Source organism: Pristiophorus japonicus, chromosome 15 (assembly GCF_044704955.1).
Source record: "Pristiophorus japonicus isolate sPriJap1 chromosome 15, sPriJap1.hap1, whole genome shotgun sequence".
Classification (NCBI taxonomy): domain Eukaryota; kingdom Metazoa; phylum Chordata; class Chondrichthyes; family Pristiophoridae; genus Pristiophorus; species Pristiophorus japonicus.
The window spans coordinates 114183253-114196558 of NC_091991.1; the positions used below are offsets into that span (position 1 = coordinate 114183253).

General features: G+C 45.6%; 1 protein-coding gene across 6 annotated transcripts in view; it reads right to left on the reverse strand.

The window, feature by feature from the left end:
* tbc1d24 (TBC1 domain family, member 24) overlaps window positions 1–13306 on the reverse strand; it is a 71358-nt gene that overhangs the window by 37380 nt on the left and 20672 nt on the right. For all 6 annotated transcript variants that reach the window (XM_070900846.1, XM_070900844.1, XM_070900845.1 and 3 more), the window contains one exon: window positions 4608–5651. In XM_070900846.1, the coding sequence (XP_070756947.1) occupies window positions 4608–5596 (989 nt within the window). In that variant the 5' untranslated portion in view covers window positions 5597–5651. The remainder of the gene's footprint in view (window positions 1–4607; window positions 5652–13306) is intronic.

The following is a 13306-nucleotide window of genomic DNA, read 5'->3' on the forward strand; positions in this document are numbered from 1 at the left end:
GCGTCTTCGACCAGGCCAACATCCCCAGCATTGAAGCACTGACTACACTTGATCAGCTCCGCTGGACAGGCCACATCATTCGCATGCCTGACACGAGACTGCTGAACCAAGCGCTCTACTCGGAACTCCTTCACGGCAAACGAGCCAAAGGTGGGCAGAGGAAACGTTTCAAGGACACCCTAAAAGCCTCCCTGATAAAGTGCAACATCCCCACCGACACCTGGGAGTCCCTGGCCAAAGACCGCCCTAAGTGGAGGAAGTGCATCCGGGAGGACGCTGAGCATCTCGAGTCTCATCATCGCGAGCGTGCAGAAATCAAGCGCAGACAGCGGAAAGAGCCTGCGGCAAACCTGTCCCACCCTCCCTTTCCCTCAACGACTGTCTGTCCCACCTGTGACAGGGACTGTGGCTCCCGTATTGGACTGTTCAGCCACCTAAGGACGCATTTTGAGAATGGAAGCAAGTCTTCCTCGATTCTGAGGGACTGCCTATGATGATGATTCGATAACCCTAAAATCTCACGATTTTTATACTGTCAGTCCATCGCTACAGTTTGATCAGATTTACATTCAATTAAGTATATTAATACCAAGGGTCCAAGTTTGGCTTCGCCAAGCAGGACCTCCTCCATAGGTCTCTTCTGAAAAAGACTAAGTCAAGACCACAATTACACCCCCAATCTGACCTGCATTCTGTAACTAGTCTGCCAAGGAACAGCAAGTGTATACCAGACTGTTTATATTAAAAGGAATGTTCCTGTGAATCGTTGTCTCTTCCTTTCCAAAATTAACCAACAAACTCAAACCATGCTGGGAAATAACAAAGAAGAAAAATCCCACGATAAGGTGATCTAGCCTTTGGATGATACAAGTGCGCCGACACTCAAACTGGAAAAGTGGGATATCTCCCAATACCTCCCCCCATTATGTCACGACATCAGCAGGCTCCATCCCCATCAAAAAGGCAGGAGGAGAAAAGCAGGGTGTAGAGGCGTCTAGCTTCTGCATTCACCAATTCCCTACCTCCAGCTGGCAGAGTGGCAGGATCAGAGGGAAACTAGAGACATGTTGCAGGCCGTGTGGAGAGCAAGCCGCTATGTGCTGAACAGTAGGACAATTCTTTCATTCAATAGCTCTCACTTGCTCTGCTACTAATCTGCCCACACATGGTACTGAAGGCATATTGTGAACCCAAGAGCACAGCACAGGCTGGTGTCAGATGTGAGTGCACTGGGTAAGCATGCATTGGGAGCATATAGTGCAGTGCAGTAATAAAATCAGAGGGCCATGAATTAATTAAATGTAAAATGAATTGAGTTTGTGACTAATTCCAGCCAACAGTTGAGGCTTGATTTAACCTGCCCTGTTACCCACACTTTCCCAATAGTCACACATTACATTTGCTTTTGTTACTAGTTCAGTCACTTGTTATTTTAATGGAATATAGTTCACAAAAAACAGATGGCCAATAGTTACCTGTTATAAGCTGTGTTTTGTGAAGAAAAATCAGGACATAATTTGCTTTAAACTATTTAGTTGATAACCCAAATTGCAGTTAACGCTACCAACAATGCCTGAAACTACTCCTTTAAATGACAGAATTTGATTAACTGTGCACAGAGCCAGCAAACATGGATCACCAAGAGAAAAATGTCTGCGCATGATTCATATATACACACACGCACACACAGGCAGCAGCTATTCCCCAAGATTACTGGTTCAGAACCAACACTTTCCCAGAGTTGCTGGCCCTAAATTCAAAGGCACATTGAGCAAAGCGATTTATAATTTGACTGCCATTAACCTGCATTGTTCTGTGCTTAAAAACCCCACAGCGGAGCTCGGTGAAAGGCGCAGCACACTGTTCTTTCACCATCAAAGCCTGGGTCTGAATCGAGTTCACACTGACGAGATGATAGTCACCACTCTGCTGGTGGAAAGCGACACTATGTGTCGAGGGATTCGGGCAGTCTCCAGCTATCTCCCAGTGCACACAGATGCACAATTTAAAACTGCTCACACTTGGGCATAATCATCATTATAACATTGGAGAGAGAAATCACAATGTCAGCCTGACACCGCATAGGATGTTCTTCCATGTTTGGGGCAGATCAAAGGAGTGTTTTATACTGCATACATTTACTTGGGACTCTTGATGCAGATTCTGACCTGGGATCGCTTCTTTCCAAGGACAGATTTCCCTTGGCTTTATCACAATAATAAACTGAATGCAGGCTAATTTTTCTCATGTAAATAAACAGAGTGGGATACAGTTTTAGAGCAGAGAACGATACAAAATGAAAGGCAAGTCAATATTAACTGTGTAAGGCGAGTGCTGGACAAGGTGCTTTGGTCGGACAATGGTAGAAAATAGGGCACGACCCCAGACACAATACAGGGAACTGCAGAGTGGAGACTTGGTTTTTCCCCCAACCAAGCTTTTCAGGCACTGTCAAATAATCAGCTCATAGCTGATGTTGACAGAGAGGTAGCCAACATTAAAAATGGAAAAAGGCAAATGATACGGGTTGGATCAAATCTAGACAGATTTAGGTTTTTTTTTATATAAAGGGAAATAGATTAACTTTTACAAGTAATGTCCTGCCAGGTAAGGCTTGAATCCAACATGTTAACATTTGATCCCATATACGGGTTTAGAGTGTGATCAAGTTAGTAACCTACCATTTGCCATTTGACAAATGCAGTGGGGAAAATCACAGATCAGGGAGACAAGGGAAGGGCAGAAGAGAAAGTTAAAAGGTACCAAGACTAACAGAAAAAACAAAAGACCTGTAATGGAGGTGTAGATAAAGCTACAGCGGTTGAACTCGAGGAAAAGTACATCACGGTGAGAGAGTGGGTGTGCGGGATTGGCGCAGAGAGGGGTGAGATGCATAGAGAGCGAGGGGGGGGGGGGGGGGGTGGGGTGGCGCACAGAGGGAGGGAGGGAGGGGGACGGACGCGCCGAGGGAGAGAGAGCATTACCCTAAAAGCAGAACAGGCTCATCAGTTTTGAACTACCATTTTCAAAGCTAAATAGAAACATAGAAAATAGGTGCAGGGGTAGGCCATTCAGCCCTTCGAGCCTGCACCACCATTCAATAAGATCATGGCTGATCCTTCCCTGCTTTCTCTCCATACCCCTCGATCCCCTTAGCCATAAGGGCCATATCTAACTCCCTCTTGAATATATCCAATGAACTGGCATCAACAACTCTCTGTGGCAGGGAATTCCACAGGTTAACAACTCTCTGACTGAAGAAGTTTCTCCTCCTCTCAGTTCCAAATGGCCTGCCCCTTATCCTAAGACTGTGTCCCCTGGTTCTGGACTTCCCCAACATCGGGAACATTCTTCCCGCATCTAACCTGTCCACCCGTCAGAATCTTATATGTTTCTATGAGATCCCCTCTCATCCTTCTAAACTCCAGTGTATAAAGGCCCAGTTGATCCAGTCTCTCCTATGTCAATTCAGCCATCCCTGGAATCAGTCTGGTGAACCTTCGCTGCACTCCCTCAATAGCAAGAACATCCTTCCTCAGATTAGGAGACCAAAACTGAACACAATATTCCAGGTGAGGCCTCACCAAGGCCCTGTACAACTGCAGTAAGACTTCCCTGCTCTTGTACTCAAATCCCCTTGCTATGTAGGCCAACATACCATTTGCCTTCTTCACCGCCTGCTGTACCTGCATGCCAACTTTCAATGATTGATGAACCATGACACACAGGTCTCGCTGCACTTCCCCTTTTCCTAATCTGCCGCCATTCAGATAATATTCTGCCTTCGTGTTTTTGCCCCCAAAGTGGATAACCTCACATTTATCCACATTATACTGCATCCGTCATGTATTTGCCCACTCGCCGAACCTGTCCAAGTCACCCTACAGCTTCTTAGCGTCCTCCTCACAGCTCACACCGCCACCCAGTTGCGTGTCATCTGCAAACTTGGAGATATTACACTCAATACGATATATATTAATGATTTAAATGATGGAAAAGAGCTGGGGTCCCAGCACTGAGCCCTGCGGCACTCCACTAGTCACTGCCTGCCATTCTGGCAAAGTGTGAAGTATTTTAATTCATTTTGTCTTGACCTTTGTGGGATTTGCTGCGGCCAGTGCCCAGGGCTGCTTCATCCACTTGAGGCAGCCACTAGGAGGCATACAAACACAACTGAAGACGACACAGCGTGAGGGCTCTCCGTCCATAGGAAGCAGCTCGACCTCACTCGGCATCTTGGACAAGGTGATCACTGGGTGCAGCCAAGGCAACACAACGCAGAAAACATGTGAACAAACGTAATGAGGCAGGAATTGAAAGTTGACGTCATTGTACAACTGGGGCTGTGGTTGCGCCAGTTCCTCTGCAGAGTACCTTATATTTAACTGCATTGTAGTTTCATGCAATAACTCCAAGATTATGTTTTTGAATTATTTGTCAGTCTTCAATAAATGGCTATGGATAGAGGCTATAATTCCCTTAAATCAAAATCAACTGACAGAAAATTCTGTCTAAAAGGTGTTAGGGAAAAGTGAATGCTTGTTTTATTGTTAAAGTAGATTCCAGGTTGAAAATATTTTAGTGCAGCAATAAACCAGGGTAAATACCTCTTTTGATTTACAGTGATGCCTTTTTGCTTCAGCGCTTTTTCATTAGCATCTCGAAGCAAACGGATCTCCTTCCTGGAGAAGAGGCGGATAGAAAACGCTTTCTCCAATAGCTTCTCCACCGGGATGTGCTCACCAATGCCTTGTACGAAGCTCTGGATATCAGCTCGAACGTTGGCAGATTTCTCAGGCTGTCCGGTTCTGATTTTCCGGAAGAATTTGAGGAGAGCCAGCGCTACCCTGTATAGTACTTTAAACCCTTCGACAAAAAAAATATCTAACACACGGGCTGCGTAGTTAAAGGGCAGGTCTCCAAACATCCACCGCAACCAATCAGAGTAGACCTCCAGCACGTCCTCCGAAGCGCTCACTATCAGCTTGTGAGCGCCTTGGCAGTATTTGTTGGCCAGGTCTCCGAAGGTCATGCAGGAGGATTCATAGGCCAGGAAGGTTTGGTCTACGAAATGCTTTGTATGGTCGTTGCAGGCCAAGAGCCGGCACACCTTCTCGAAGCAGTCCGCTTCGTCGGCACTGTAGTGCAGGAGCAGCGCCACGATGGCCGGCAGCACAGGACAGAAGGAGATGTCTGGAAACTGGTCGGAAATACACACCACGATCTTCCGAACCGCACCAATCCCATCCGCATTCAGACAATAGTTCGGGATGGCGCTGCCATCCACAAATTCTGGCAACACCAACGTAGAGGAGTTCCTTTTCCCAGCGATTTTTCCGACAATATCCTTGTACACCTCAGCATCAGGAGTCACTGTTCTGCAGGAGACCGCTTTGATGATTTGCTCGTAGATTTTGCCTCTGAGAGAGTGGCTCTTTGCCCAGTAACCTTGTCTGGCATACTGCTTTAGCAAGTTGGCATCTATGCAAGATGGCACCACAGGACTATCCTTCCCCACGTCAGTCATCTTATCCCAGGCCACGAAGCGGCCACTCTGCGTGTCAGACATAGCCGAAGAGTTCACCGATTCTTCCATATCAGTACTTGAGAGTGGGGATGGATTCTATCTTCAAGGATCACCCATGTTTTCACTGTTGGACAAAAAAAAAAATCACATTAAATTAGCATTTTACACCCATTACAGCTTTAACATCTATAAGTATGCACACGGTAAAGAAAGGACAAGTCATTGACGACAGGAATATGGATTGAATACCTAAATAGGAGGGAACAGCATTCCCAATTAAAGAGCGAATTAAAGGGATAAAGGATTAGGACACAGGCAGGAGACAAGTGGCATGCAGGACATGACCCTAAGCAGCAGGAAGCTATACTTGTGCCAAATAACCTTTACTCTGTCCTATATTTGTAAGTTGCTCTACATTTGAAAATGACTGGGGTTCCAGAACTTTCTTCCCTCTGCCTGACCTGTTCATAGCCTTTTGAAGACAACATCCCTAAAACAGCACAGTAAATAGGAATGGCTTCCTCAAGGAAAACAAAAGAACTTGTATTTAGATGGTATCTTTCACATAATCAGGGTGAGACATTAAACCAAGGCCGCAGCTTCCTGCCCAGATGGATGTAAAATATCCCATGGCGCTATTCTGAAGAGCAGGGACTTTTCCTGGTGTCTCAGCCAACATTCCTTCTCTCATCATTAATAACAGATTATCTGATTATTCACTCATTTGCAGTTAGTGGGACATTGCTGTTCTCAAATTGGCCGCCACATTTGCCCAAGAAACAGTGACTGCACTTCAAAAATGATCCATTAGTTTCAACGTACTTTGGAACATCCTATGGAGGCGATACCTTTTCTTCTTTTACAGCAGGCATCCCATCTCAGCAGACTCAGCAAAGTGTGACATTGAGATATGGAAAGGCACTTTCCCCAGAAATACGAATGGTAACTGAATCAAGATGCAGGTGAATTTATGGTGCAAATACTAATTTTTCTCCTCAAATTATTTGACTTGAAAATTTGTTTTTGCCATTAGACTTTTTAATGTTCCAAGTAGGAAATAGTTTGATCAGTCCATAGATCAATATAATCCAATTAGAAAGCTCCTTAGAAGATAGGTTTGTCCAGCAAAAAAAAAATCAGACAAAACAGTTGATAAGATCCCAATGTTCCTTTTCAACCCAAATCTTCCTGCGTGGTTTTGTGAACTGTCAAAACAAAGACAAGCAATAGTGCTGCTGTTTCAGAGTTCAAGTGGTGAGTGTTGATGAAATTACATCATCCTGTAAGTGTTTAAGGGTCAACACACTGTGTGTACAAATCACACAGGCTGGAACAACTGACAATATCTGGAGATCTTTATTTCAGACAATTACCTTCAATGCAGTATAAACAAACTGGTGTTAAACATTAAGCTCATTAACCTCTAGGTCACAGCATCAAAGATGGTGACAACACATCGCCAAGGAGCAAAGCCATTTCAGTTTGGAAGACAAGTTTAAAAGCAATCACTTGAACCCATCCCTTCATTGCTGTAGATTCATGGAGTTTAAACTTCAAGGTTGCAAGTTCTTTGTTACCCTGTGATCCAATTGCAAATATATAACGTGTGTTTAAAAATGTAAAGCTGAATGGAAGCTTTCATACTCTGGGAGTACTTCTCCAATGGGTTTGCTCTGACATTTTGAGCAGCAGGTACAAGCTTTCACTGTGCCACTCCGTTTACTAAACACCAGCGATGGTCTTGGAAAAATATATGGTAATCATGCCCTTTCAAACAGCAAGCATGTGTTTTGGTATTTGCCCTCTCCCGTTGTCTCCCCATCTCTGCAGAAGGTGCTGACTCATGCTGGATTCTGCTCACGAGCACCCTCCAGTATCCAGTCCACAAGCCCAGTCCTCCAGTGTACACTTATGACAGTGTTGGCAAATTGATTGTGGAGGGCATCATGCCATCTCAAACCTGTGACCACCCAACGTCCATCTGTGCGCACTTTTCAGGCTCTGCAAGCGAGAGAGCAGAAACCCTGGCCAATTCCACCCCACACGCTCAGAACACTGAAACCAAGTGCAACTCCCCCAAGTACTATTCCAGTGTTAGTGGGAGTATCTTGGCTAGAATCACTTGGTGCTAATGCTGCATTACAGCGCTTCTGCTCAGAGCAGCCTCAGCTTAAGTGGGGCGCTATAACATAGTGCTGATGACCGGCAGCAGAGAGACTTCCCTCAGGCCGACCGTCCCCATGCCACCAGAGGAACACGGCAATAGCAACCAAATTTCCTACATTGGCATGGTTTAAAGTCACGAATAGGCAAAACTTTCAACCTAACTACAAAGGGAGCTTTTAGATTGTTGGCTGATAATTAATCTTCTGACGTTGGAGGAAGTTCATGAACAAAATCTCCGCGATTCCCATTTGCAAGAAATTTTGTAGAAGCAGTAATTCCCCTTTTGTTGTTTGTACTCTGAAATCCACAGGCCAGCACTCTGGCAGACTTATGGTGTGGAACCACTTCAGAAACAATTCTGCAAGACAAGTCAGTTTCCCATAGGCAGCCCTCAATCAAACCTGCCTATTATGGTGTCATCATCATCATCATCAAAGGCAGTCCCTCGGAATCGAGGAAGACGTGCTTCCACTCTAAAAATGAGTACTTAGGTGGCTGAACAGTCCAATACGAGAGTCACAGTCCCTGTCACAGGTGGGACAGATAGCTGTCGAGGGAAGGGATGGATGGGACTGGTTTGCCGCACGCTCTTTCCGCTGCCTGCGCTGGATTTCTACATGCTCTCGACGATGAGACTCGAGGTGCTCAGCGCCCTCCTGGATGCACTTCCTCCACTTAGGGTAGTCTTGGACCAGCGACTCCCAGTTTCAGTGGGGATGTTGCACTTTATCAGGGGGGCTTTGAGGGTGTCCTTGTAACGTTTCCTCTGCCCACCTTTGGCTTGTTTGCTGTGAAGGAGTTCTGAGTAGAGCGCTTGCTTTGGGAGACTCGTGTCTGGCATGCGAACAATGTGGCCTGCCCAGCGGAGCTGATCAAGTGTGGTCAGTGCTTCAATGCTGGGGATGTTGCCCATTCTTTCACAGTAATAAGGCCAGGAGTGTGCGCTTCCTGCGGAAAGGAGTCATTCAGTCGTGTAAGATTCCTGTTAACTTCCAAGCAATGCCAGTATCTGCTTAGCAGCCGAGTGGCCTGGAGCCCATTTATGCTCAATGGGATTACTTGTGTAAGATCCATGAGATAGGAATAGGAACCCCTTGGTTGAAAAGTCAAATACCAAACAACTGGGCCACAAAAGCTCATTCTATAAATAAACTCCATACTGCATTAGATGCTTGAAGTGCCACAGTGCACATTTCAGAAATGTGATTACTTTATAACACAGTAAACTCAAAAAGTGTAGCACGAGAGCGGGTGCACACATCAGTCTTTACACTCGGCATTTGAGTAGCACAAAACGTCTCGTTTGCGTACCAATTACACAGCCAAGTTTACGGGTTCTAAACTCCACCCTCAGTAAACTTCACCTCATCCAAACTTTGCATCCTATCCCACACCAAGCACTATTCGCCCATCACCACTGTTCTTGCTGATCTACACTGGTGCCCAGGCCGCCCAACACCTCAAATTTTAATTTCCCATGTTTACATCTTATCATAGCCTCAACCCTTCCTATCTCTAGCCTCCTCCAGCCCTACAACCACTCCCTGAACTTTCATTTCCTCTATCTCTAGTGATTCCCTCAACCACACACACACACACACAAACCTTCATAAAAAATACCTGTACATTGAAGTGCTGGACCATCCAAACAAAAGAGACCATAAAATAGGTTGAGGGTGGGTAAGAAATTAAACCACACATGCCAATTGTGATCATAGAATCATAGAAACTTACAGCACGGAAGGTGGTCATTTCAGCCCATTGTGTCTGCGTCGGCCGACAAGGAGCTATCCAGCCTAATCCTACTTTCCAGCTCTTGGTCTGTAGTCCTGTAGGTTACGACACTTCAAGTGCACATCTAAGTACTTTTTAAATATGGTGAGGCTTTCTGCCTCTACCATCCTTTCAGGCAGTGAGTTCTAGACCCCCACCACCCTCTGGTTGAAGAAATCTCCCCTCAAAACCTACTACCAATTATTTTAAATCTATGCCCCCTGATTGTTGACCCCTCTGCTAAGGGAAATAGGTCCTTTCTATTCACGACAACTAGGCCCCTCATAATTTTATACACCTCAATAAAGTCTCCCCTCAGCCTGCTCTGTTCCAAAGCCTATCCAGTCTTTCCTCATTGCTAAAATTCTCCGGTCCAAGCAACATCCTTGTGAATCTCCTCTGCACCCTCGAGTGCAATCATATCTTTCCTGCAATGCGGTGACCAGAACTGCACACAGTACTCTAAGCTGCGGCCTAACCAGTGTTTTATACAGTTCAAGCATAACCTCCCTGCTTTTGTATTCTATGCCTCTGCTAATAAAGGCAAGTATTCCGTATACCTTCTTAAGCACCTTATCTACCTGGTCTGCTACCTTCAAGGATTTGTGGACCTGCACTCCAATCTCCCTTTGTTCCTGTACACTTCTCAGTGTCCTACCATTTAATGTGCATTCCATTGCCTTGTTAGCTCTCCCCAAATGCATTACCTCACTTCTCCGGAATGAATTCCATTTGCCACTGTTCTGCCCACCACCAGTTCATTGATATCTTCCTGCAGTCTACAGTTTTCTTCTTCATTATCAACTACACAGCCAATTTTAGTATCATCTGCAAACTTCTTAATCATACTCCCTACATTCAAGTCTAAATCATTGATATTTACCACTAAAAGCAAGGGACCCAGTACTGAGCCTTGCGGAACCCCACTGGAAACAGCCTTCCAATCACAAAAATATCCATCAACCATAACCCTTTGCTTCCTGCCTCTGAGCCAATTTTGGATCTAACTTGCCACTTTGCCCTGGATCCCATGGGCTTTTACTTTTGTGACCAGTCTGCCATGTGCTTATCAAAAGCCAGTTATACATTTGGACACTAGGACCATGCGGAAATAGCCTTAATGACGATGGAAAAAAAATAAGGTAGATTTTAATTAAGGGAAGTTGAGAAAAGAATATACAAAATAAAATTCAGAAAGGAAATAGCAAGAGCTTGCACAATAGCAGAGTCGGTTGTGTCTGGAATGTCCTGATGTTAGTGCTTTCGTTCAATGCTTTCCTCATTCTCAAACTAAATATGGGAGCTTATTTGGCACATCATACACCACGACAGAAGCTGAACGAGTTATGATCCAATTCAATAGGACATGCAGAACATCTCCCACAGAAAGCAGAGGTAGGTCAACCCTACTTTGTCATAGAGAATGCGAACAAAGTTGTATTTTGAAAGCTATACAATGAAATGCATATCCAATCTGGGATCAACAACAATCTGTGCGGACTGCAGAACAAAGAAACAGTACCAAAGTACAACATAAATCACATTTCAAAAAAATAATTCTTGGGTTGCAGCCAGTTTTATTGCCCGTCTCTAGTTGCCCTCGAGAATGTGGTGGGGCGCCTTTCTTGAACTGCTGCAGTGTGTGATGAAGGCACTCCCACAGTGCTGTTACGTAGGGAATCCCAGTATTTTGACCCAGCAACGATGAAGGAGCGACGAAATATGTCCAAGTCAGAAAGATATGCGACTTAGAGGTGATGGCGTTCCCATGCATCTGCTGCCCTTTTCCTTCTGGGTGTTGGAAGTCACGGGTTTAGGAGGCGCCTTGTGGACTTGATGCAGTGCATCCTGTAGATAGTACACACTGCAGCCGCGATGTGCTCGTGGTGGATGGTGCTGCTGGAATCGATGACCGAACAAAGCCATGACCAAAGCAATCAATTTGAACCGTCAGATCAAGATAATGCTCATGGAAAGCATGTTTACCTCAAATAACTGCTTTGCAAATACAGAGGGCTGCTCTTAATGCTTTAATTAGTCCAATTAGTCAAACTTTCTTTTGGACAGCTCCTGACCAGCAATCAAATGAGGTCATTGTTTAGTGCTATATTTCCAAATCAATCTAGATACAAAACAATAAAGCCTGTCATCATCATCATCATCATAGGCAGTTCCTCGAAATCAAGGAAGACTTGCCTCCACTCCAAAAGTGAGTTCTCAGGTGACTGAACAGTCCAATACGGGAATTACAAGTGGGACCGACAGTCGTTGAAGGAAAGGGTGGGTAGGACTGGTTTGCCGCACGCTCCTTCCGCTGCCTGCGTTCCTTTTCTGCATGCTCTCGGCCACAAGACTCAAGGTGCTCAGCACCCTCCCGGATGCTCTTCCTCCACTTAGGGCGGACTTTGGCCAGGGACTCCCAGGTGTCGGTTGGGGATGTTGCACTTTATCAAGGAGGCTTTGAGGGTGTCCTTGAAACATTTCCTCTGCCCACCTGGGACTCGCTTGTCGTGTAGGAGTTCCAAGTAGAGCGCTTGCTTTGGGAGTCTTGTGTCGGGCATGTGGACGATGTGGCCCGCCCAACGGAGCTGGTCGACTGTGGTCAGTGCTTTGATGCTGGGGATGTTGGCCTGATTGAGAACACAGACGTTGGTGCGTCTGTCCTCCCAAGGGATTTGCAGGATCTTGCAGAGACATCATTGGTGGCATTTCTCCAGATTTGAGGTGTCTACTGTATATGGTCCACGTCTGAGCCATACAAGAAGGCGGGTATCACTACAGCCCTGTAGACCATAAGCTTGGTGGCAGATTTGAGGGCCTGATCTTCGAACACTCTCTTCCTCAGAACCAGTGGGAACCTGTTCAACCTTCGTTGTCTCCAGGCCAGATCCAAAACTGTCAAACTACAGTACACGGATGACCTGACCCCGCCACACAACACTGCCTCCCAGTCATCAAGATCCACAGCGCGGCCCTGGACAACGTGGAGGAAGATGATAGCAATCTTAGAAAAACTCTGCCTATACACACCTGAATGATGGATTTAAATTCTTAGAAGTGTGCAGGAGGCAAGGGATTCCAAGCATCTGGAGAGATTAATTAGAACATTATTCAAGGGCTCCCCCACTAGCTATGTTGTTAAAAGCAGTGTACAGCTAATCCGTATCAGTGAGCAAAGGCAGTGTGCAATTGAACCGTAGTTAGTAAAGGCAGTGAGGCCAAGAGGCTGTCAGCAATGGGTGATGTGTGGGGAGGTGCCAGAGTGGGAACCGGCTGCCGGTGGAGTCTTATGGGGTGAATATTGAGGCGGCTGATTGTAATTTTTAGAAAATTACTTCCAGGACGGAAAATTGTCCAAGGTGTCTTAAGTTTGCAGCTGATACCATCACTTCAATTTCCCCAGACCTCCCAGTCCTTGGCTATTTACACACTCCTTTGCTTCCTTAATATCTTAATCTTCTTTTATATGTTAATAGCAAAGCAAATAAAATGTCAATATCTAAGTTGGATATTCAGGGCAAAGCTTCCGGTGCAGCAGTGTGGATATCTCGTAGGCTGCCTGCGAATTTCCTCTGAGGGCAGTGCTCAATGATGTGCTCCTGGGTCTGATTAGGAGCTCCACAGTTTCATAAGAACATAAGAAATAGGAGCAGGAGTAGGCCATACTGCCCCTCGAGCCTGTTCTGCCATTTAATGCTGTTATGTATTAAGAGTCAGACTGAACACTGTGAGCTCAAAGTAAAGTGTGACCGTAGTCTTTTATTGCAGGTCTCCCGAGTACCTCTCCAACCTATCAGGCTGCCTTAAGTACCTGTGCTCCCAAGGGATTATGGGATCCCT